At 35.2% G+C, this 8,760-nt stretch overlaps 1 protein-coding gene across 1 annotated transcript; it reads right to left on the minus strand.

Annotated features, from left to right (window-relative positions):
* LOC106670750 lies at window positions 1-611 on the minus strand. Its single transcript, XM_014401331.1, has 2 exons — window positions 297-611; window positions 1-246 (listed from the first exon to the last, which is right to left on the minus strand). Exons 1-2 carry the CDS (start codon window positions 465-467, stop codon window positions 112-114), a joined length of 306 nt encoding a protein of 101 aa, XP_014256817.1. The 5' UTR covers window positions 468-611; the 3' UTR covers window positions 1-111.
* Window positions 612-8,760: the final 8,149 nt, after the last annotated feature.

The raw sequence follows: 8,760 nt of genomic DNA on the forward strand, positions 1-8,760 counted from the left end.
TATTTTTGTAATTCTTTTTATTGATTGAATCAGCGTCAAGGGGTAATGCAGTTTTTGGATATACGAGCAAGATTGATAACATAAATGTTTGAAAACATTCCGAAGACCTCTTTACGTCTGCCTGACCATTCCGAGGTCTTTAGCCACGGTCGACACCCACTTGTAGACACCGTTCCAGGGCTTGGCAGACTCCAGCCTGCCCATATCCCCAGTGGGGCTCAACTGTTCATCGCGCTTTTCCCTGTGCTGCACACCAAGAGTCAAAGAGGCTTAAATAAAATGGCATGGACTCTTACCTTAATAATTTTTTGCCTAAGGCCGTCCAACTTCCACCTTTTGCGCTCTTCACCTGGCACCTCCTTGAGCTTTTTGTGGTCCAGAGTGAACATCTTGTACACCTCATTCGCCATCTGCTGCACACTCGATTTCCCCCTTCGAAAATAATCGTACATGTCGTCCAAATTCATTGTTGTTGTTGTTTTTTTATTTTTTTACAAGTATGAAAGGTTTAAGAGGTTGAAATTTTGAAATAAATATGAAAAAGCCAATCAGGTGATGTATTACACATTTTAAATTTAAATAAATTCTGATATTTATCCCCCCATAAAATCTTTCTATACTCTAGGACCCCAGTACAAAGTCAAATTCCACCCAACACAAACAAAATTTGACAACTGAGTAAACACCACATCAAAAGACATGTCAGAATTAAAAACTTCTTTCTTCAGTGTAGGTCATAAATAAATAAAAATAAAAATAAATAAATATATATACATTTAAAAAATGATAATAAAAACTACAAAAATGACTTTCTTGTCTTTCAGGAAAATTCAGAAATGTCTGTGGAGGATCAGACCGACCACATCTTCGACCAGGTGTTGACAGCCAGGCTCCAGGACCACTTGAAAATTCTCATCGAATGTTATGCCCCTGATGAAGAAGAGTCGATTGTAAAATGTTCAAAACAATTTCTGTAAACCGATTCTTTTTTTTTTTTTAATTAATTAACTTTTTTTAAACAGAATACAAGCTCGAAATATAGCTCCAAAAGCACTGCGAGGCTGAAGCTTCTCATGCGGTTTGCGACAGTACCAAGCCTGCTCAGCTCGGGTGAAGACATCATATCCACTGGGACAAACTAGGCAGTCAAACATGAACAATTAACACGACATTGCATTTATAAACAGTTTTAAATTATAAATCACAAGACATCATTGGCTAAATTGAATTTCCACGTGTAAAGAGACAAATATGAAAAAGGCTATAAACGACAAGGTTATATTTTAACACAAACCAAATAAAACGGTTATATTTTAACAAAAACAAAATAAAAAGGCTCTAAACGACGATGTTATAGTTTTATTTTTATTTATAGTCCAAACAGGTCAGGTACTCAAGCATAGGACAGTCAAGCAACACCACAAAACAATCATTACAATAAAAACTATTAAAAAGGTATATACAAATAAAAATAACACCAAAGAAGGGCCAACACTTTTAACAAAAAGATTAACATTACAAATAGATTAAAAAATAACACAACAAAAGTAATAAATAAACCCTCAATTACATTTTAAATCTCGTTTAATATTTTTTTAAAGATCCGAAGGAAATGAATTTAACACAAATCAACCAAAAATATTATAAACGACAAGGCTAATATTTTGACACAAACAAAATAAAAAGGCTGTAAATGACGAGGTTATAATTTTAACACAAAACAAATGAAAACGTTATATTTTAACTGAAACAATATAAAAAGGCTCTAAACGATAAGGTTATAATTTTTACACAATCCAAGCAAAAAGATTATAAATGACAAGGTTAAAATTTTAACACAAACCAAAATTTGAGATGGTTACAAATGTTCTAACTGTGATTTTCAGTTTTATGTTAATCAGTTTAAATAATGAAATAAAAATACGATATAATAAATATCAACTTGATTTTGATTATTTCAGATTTTTGTTGTTGGGGTTTTGTTCCATTTTGTGTGAAATTGAACTTTAACCCTGTTTTTCTTTTTAATATAAATTCAATTTGTTTTTATTATGTATTATTAAAATATTTTATTTAAAAATATTATTAAAATATTTTATTTAAAAATATTATTAAAATATTTTGTTTTATTTATAGATTTGTTATTTTAAAAGGGGATCAATTTGAATTTGTAATTTTCCCGCCAATTTTTCCCGCGCTTTCTCAAACCGAGCCTCGTCCGTTCTAGAGCCCCGTTTTAAAAAGCGTATCCACTCTGAGGATAAATAGTGACATTAAAAATCGTCCGACCCTCTCGATCCGGTCCATCGAGGGCCGTGGGTCCGCCCAGTCTCGCCGATTTTAATCTCGGGCCGGTTCGCCGTTCCGTATCCGTATACCTGTGGCCGACTGGGACGGCGTCCATTCGCACCTCCCGCGGACACGCTTGTTGTCAAATTCGGCCAGTTTTCGAATAAAACCCCAAAACAAGGCACTTTCGACCGCCCCCGACTTCGAACCGTCCGCCCCCGGAGGAAAAAGGAACGCGTTCTCCTCCTTTTGTTCGAGCCCAGTTCGACCCTTTTTGTCCCTTTTTTCCCCCGACCCTTTTTCCGTCCCCGAGGTTTTCCCGGAGGCCGGACGGAGCCGAATCGACCTATCCGCCGGCCCCGAACTCCCTTTTTTCCTCTTTTCGGACCGGACAAGGAGGAAAACCCCAGGATACCCACCCGCTCCTGGGTACGGCATCCGTTTTTTTTTTCCAACCCATCCGTCAACTTCCGCCCCACGACAGATGGAAGTGGCGTGCGTCAACGGGTGAGTACCATTTCAATATATCAATTATTTATAATTTTCACTTAAGCCTACACCTCTGATGACAGCCCTAGGCGAATAGTGCAAAACAACTTTACACAAGACACACCCTTTACACTTTTCAGAAAACCAAAGGCCAAAAAAATGGAAAAAACCACTCTAAACCACAATAAATTCACATACATGTACTAAACAAATGAAGTTAAAAGAAACTGCTCAAAAATGTTCAGGGATATTTGTAATTTATTCATATTCTTATTATTATTATTATTAAATAGAATTCATTCATTTTTAATATGGATTTACTTAAGAGTAGCAATATGCGGCAGTTTCCATTTTAATCCAGTTGTATTCCCTTTGTAACCATGGAGGGACATCATCTTGAACCAGAAATTCTCAATGTTATTGTGAAAATAAGTCACCAAGGTCACCAGCATGTGGATATCGCAGAGGCGATAGGCATTTCTCAATTCTGAGAGATTGGATGGTAAGGTATGGTAATGGTAATAATAGGAAGCGGGGTTTGTTCTCCCCAGGCACTGCAGCCTTCTGGCTTGTACCTTCCTAGTTCAGTACAATAGACTAAACTTCCCTAACCATCCCTAACCATTGAGCCGTTGCTTTGCATCCGAAGATGGTGGCTGTTATGCCCATGTGTAGATGTTTTCTCATATGCCAGTGACTGGTTAATAGTCCTGTCCTCTGAGTCTACCCCTCTCCTAGTGCAGCAATGAGTTTGGTGAGGGTTATTTCATCATAAGTTTACTGTGTTTAGCGCTGCTAGAGTTTAACTTCTCCTTTTGTTCTATTTGGATCTATTCTGCGGTGGAGGATTCTATATTTGTTTTTATTATCCCACATATAGGTTTGGGACCTATGTATGGTCTTGCGGATCCTCCTCTGGCCAGCTTTCTCACCTATATTTTCTTTTTTCCTTGGCACCCAAGGTTGTTGTATTTCCCCAGGTTTTGGAAATTTTAGTTGGATTTGCTGACTAATTTGATTTTTTTACACATTAATGCTTTCTTAGCTGTTTGGTTATCAGATCTTATGAGGTTTTATTTGCCAGTAACAACTTTTCAGATTTTCTAGAGCACAAGCTTTGATGGCATGTGTTTCTGCTTGAAAATCCGAAGTGTACTTCTCTAATGAGTTTGATTACTCTATGGGCTTGTATAAAAAACCGGATCCGGTTCTATTGTATGTTTTGGAGCTATCTGTATACTATATCATTGTATCTGATGCTCTCCTGAGTCCTTCCTCTCCTTTATAGTTCGTTGAGACTTTATACGATGTTGTAAAGAATGTTTCAGAGATCGTGTAGTCAGTCCCCATTTATAAGAGCTGGTTGTGTGCCCGAAGCTAGTTCCTATCCAATTTGTTTTCCCAGTGTAGGTAGTTTTAAGCCTGGACCCCACATGATCTGTGTTGTTGCGTGATGTCCAACAGTCAGCCGACTTGTGGTGACGGTGATGGAGGACCCCACTTTGTCAATAGCGTGTTGGACAACATTCAGTAGTTAGTAGCTTCAAAGCTACATCGTTTTGTGGAGAAAAAATGTTAAGAAGTTTAAAAATAGTGAATTACAGATGATAGCACTTGTTTTACAGAAAGATGTTAATTGGCGAAGAAATCATCGCAGAAGGAGAAGAATGTGGGTTCACAATGCAAGGAAAAAGAAGTGTTGAAAGGGAATTAATTAATTTGATTATTATTTAATTAAATTATTCTGTCTTTATATTCCGCTTTTCTGTGTTTTTCATTGGACTGGTCATACAACACAGGAAACTTTTTTTTCTGACCACCTCAAAAAGTTTCTTTGCGTCCATTTGACGAAATAGAATTGTACTAAGATTAAAAGACAATTGAGAATAAATAGTTAAATGATATATTAAAAAAAAAAAAAAATTGAAAAATAAACATTACACTGCACCTCACATGATCTGTGCCCATCAAAAACTAAACCAAACTAGTTGGACACGGTGTGGGCTCAGTGTGGTGTGTTAGTGTGTAGTCGGTGCGGAGATGTGGGGACTAGCTGGCTCACTTCCATTGTCCTGATCGCTTTCTGTGTGATGCCAGACAGACGGTTCTCACGCGCTGCAGTCATGTGGGGTCCGACTTTTAGCAGAATTTCTAAAGCACTTGTAGGGGTTGTTCTCATTGCCCTGGTGATAGGTTTACAAGTCTTTGTACGCTGCCTGATGTTTGAGTAGCTACTTCTTGTTGAGCGTTGATCTACCGAGAGACTGGAAGTTCCAATAGGAGGCAACTAGTGGATTTCGGCTGCTCCTCTAAAGAAGGACGGAAATATTGTCATGTAAGACGGAACCCTTTCCATGCCCACCAAATCCTAAATGAAGTACGAAATGCTTTGGCAAGGATTTTATCTACGATTTGTTTGTGGGAAGTTGGCCACACATCATATGCCCGTTTGAGATGACCTGCAGCAACAGCCTGCCATCAGCAACTCAGGAACATATGGTGCAGTTCTAGAAGAGAACACCAATTGGAATGCTCATGAAACTGATACATAGCGTTTCTGTCTGTATAGTGATAGCAGGCACCGAAGAGTCTACCGAGAACAAGGGATGCATACAATGCCCCAGTTCGTGCAGTTTGGAGGAAGCAGTGTAATGGTCAGGGCTGGGATTTACACTGGAGGACGAACTGGATCCATACTGATGAAGGCGACCTCGTTGCAGTCTGTTATGCTTGAGAAATTATCGAGGAACACATCCCTCAAACCACGGTTTGTTTTTTTTTGGCAGGGATTTTCGATTTTTCTCATAGAGGCAGAGTTGTTCATTGATGTTTAAACAATCATGGAATTTCCCATCTGCTACTTCTCGCATTTTCTTCAGACCTTAGTACCAATGAGCGGATGTGGAATGCGTTGCAGAGAAAGCTTTTCGATCACTGTCCGCAGCCAGTTGACCAGCAACAACTGGATACAGCGTTGCAACCTCTTTGGAGTGAAATTCCTTATGAAATACTGACAACTCTTAACAGGTGCACAGACATTTTAGCTAACAGAGGACATTATACATGGTATTTAAATAAATTTTAATGTAATTTATAATAGAAATAAAATAAAAATACTAGGGAAAAGTAAATAATAAAAATTGGCAATATCTACTCATTTTTGAGTGGTTTACTTTCAATATAATTGGCAAATTAAACCAAACAACAACCTCTTACACAATACACACTGTTTCATTGTTATTGACAAAAAAATTTAACAAAATCAAACAAGGGGAAATAAATTTCAATATGAATTTGTGTCGTATTCAACAAATTTTCAATATTGATAGATTATAAAATCACTTGTACGAATTACAAGGCAGTTCTTCAGGTTTCATCAAACATAAAGGAAATACTGATCTGCGCTTGATCCCTAACAATATATTTTCAGTATTCAAGATTGTTTTTTTGGTACGGTTTATATTTTCATAAAATTGTAGAGGGGGTACAAAATATTAATCCATACTTATTTCATATTCGACATATTTTCTCTATTATTAAATTAGGTCTTTTGTAAAAAAAAATGTAAAACAGTTTTAATTTAAGTTTCATTGAAGGTAAAGGAAATATTGGTTGGCATTTGGCCCCTAACAGTATATTTTCCCTATACAAGATGGTTTTTTGGTACGGTTTATATTTTCATAAAATTGTAGAGGGGATACAAAATATTAATCCATACTTATTTCATATTCGACATATTTTCTCTATTATTAAATTAGGTCTTTTGTAAAAAAAAATGTAAAACAGTTTTAATTTAAGTTTCATTGAAGGTAAAGGAAATATTGGTTGGCATTTTGCCCCTAACAGTATATTTTCACTATACAAGATGGTTTTTTGGTACTGTTTAGATTTTCACAAATTTGCAGAGGTGGGATAAAACATTAATCCACCCTTGTTTCATATGCAACATATTTTCTCTATTATTTAAGTAGATCATTTGTGCAAAATGTAAAACAGTTTTAATTCAGGTATCATTGAACGTAAAGGAAATACTGATTGGCGCTTGATCCTTAACCGTAAATTTTAACAGTATTCAAGATGGTTTTTTTGGTATGGTTCAAATTTTCACAAAAATTGCAGAGGTGGGATAAAATCATAATCCTCCCTTGTTTTATATTCGACATATTTTCCTTTATTAGGTCCTTTACAAAGTTGTAAAACAATTTTAATTCAAATTTCATTGAAGGTAAAGGAAAGACTGGTTGACGCTTGATCCTTAACCGTAAATTTTAACAGTATTCAAGATAGTTTTTTTGGTACGGTTTAGATTTTCACAAATTTGCAGAGGTGGGATAAAATATTAATTCAACCTTGTTTCATATGCAACATATTTTCTCTATTATTTAATTAGGTCATTTGTGCAAAATGTAAAACAGTTTAATTCAGCTATCATTGAACGTAAAGGAAAGACTGGTTGGCGCTTGATCCTTAACCGTAAATTTTAACAGTATTCAAGATGGTTTTTTTGGTATGGTCCAAATTTTCACAAAAATTGCAGAGGTGGGATAAAATCATAATCCTCCCTTGTTTTATATTCGACATATTTTCCTTTATTAAGTCCTTTACAAAAAAGTAAAACAATTTTAATTCAAGTTTCATTGAAGGTAAAGGAAAGACTGGTTCACGTTTGATCCCTAAAATGTAATACAGTTTTAATTCAGGTATCATTGAACGTAAAGGAAATACTGGTTGGTGCTTGATCCCTAACCGTATGTTTTCAGTATTCAAGATGGTTTTTTTTGGTACGGTTTAGATTTTCACAAAATTGCAGAGGAGGACAAAATATTAATCCACCTTTGTTTCATGTTCTACATATTATTTTTTATTGGCCAATTATAAGATTAGTTGTGGAACATACAAGACAGTGTTAATGTTAGTGTAACTGTCATTTCATTTCAAACATCATACAAGATGGTTTTCTTGTACATCTCACACTTTTACAAAATTGCTCCGAGATTCTCAAAAATTTGTCTTAATTGATTAAAAAATATTTATTTCATGGCAATTCCATGTATGATTTTGTTCCCAGTTGATCGCTCCTTTATCAAGGCCTGGAGCGACAACGGTTTGTTTTGAATTTATGACTCACCTGTCTACCGACCATAATGTAATGTCAAGGAGTTCTCTAACAACGAGCCTCATTGTTGCAAATCATTTATTAAAATCACAGGTGTTTTTTAAATTTATTTATTTATTTTAAATTATAGTCTTCTCATTTTATTTCAGCAAGTTCAGTTTATTTTAAAAATATTTCAACGTGTCGCTCGCCCTGTGGCTTCAAAAGCCGTACCATGCACCTTGATGATACAGCATTACGGTTTTATTTTTAAATTTTTATTTCCCATTAAATCTTAATTAAAATTATACTTTTTATATTGGCCGTCAGTTTTGCCCAGGTACAAGTAGTCACTCAATAAGTCCGCACCTCAGTTCACTTTTTTCATTTGAAAATGAATGATTGACTACCATTTATTATATATAATACAATTATATTATTTTTATTCAATTATAGTTATTATATTGTCCTACTAGGTTTTACTCACAACTATCAATGCAGAGTTCTAGCACTCTAATATAATGTCTCGTTTCTCAAATTTTTCTCTTCTTCAGTACACTTTAGTCTATGGTAACAAATTGCCCATGTGATCCCTTTAGGGATGGAATTTCAAAAAAATTCTTAGAGGCTATCCATGTCGTTATAGGAATGCACTGTCAAAATTTCAGTCCTTTAGATCCAGCGGTTTGGTCTGTGCTTTCTCGTGTCAGTCATGGAATTGTTTCATTTGAATGGATTGTTATTATTATTTTTTTGGAAATTAAATATATACAATGCCATATATGCAATATTAATGTAAACAGAAATTTTTGTTTGCACACAGTATTTTATTTTTATTTGTTTTTCGATTAAATTTCATAAAATAACTCATTAAATCATCCAGTTGT

This window comes from Cimex lectularius, unplaced genomic scaffold, assembly GCF_000648675.2.
Source record: "Cimex lectularius strain Harlan isolate CLEC.00 unplaced genomic scaffold, Clec_2.1 scaffold248, whole genome shotgun sequence".
NCBI lineage: Eukaryota > Metazoa > Arthropoda > Insecta > Hemiptera > Cimicidae > Cimex > Cimex lectularius.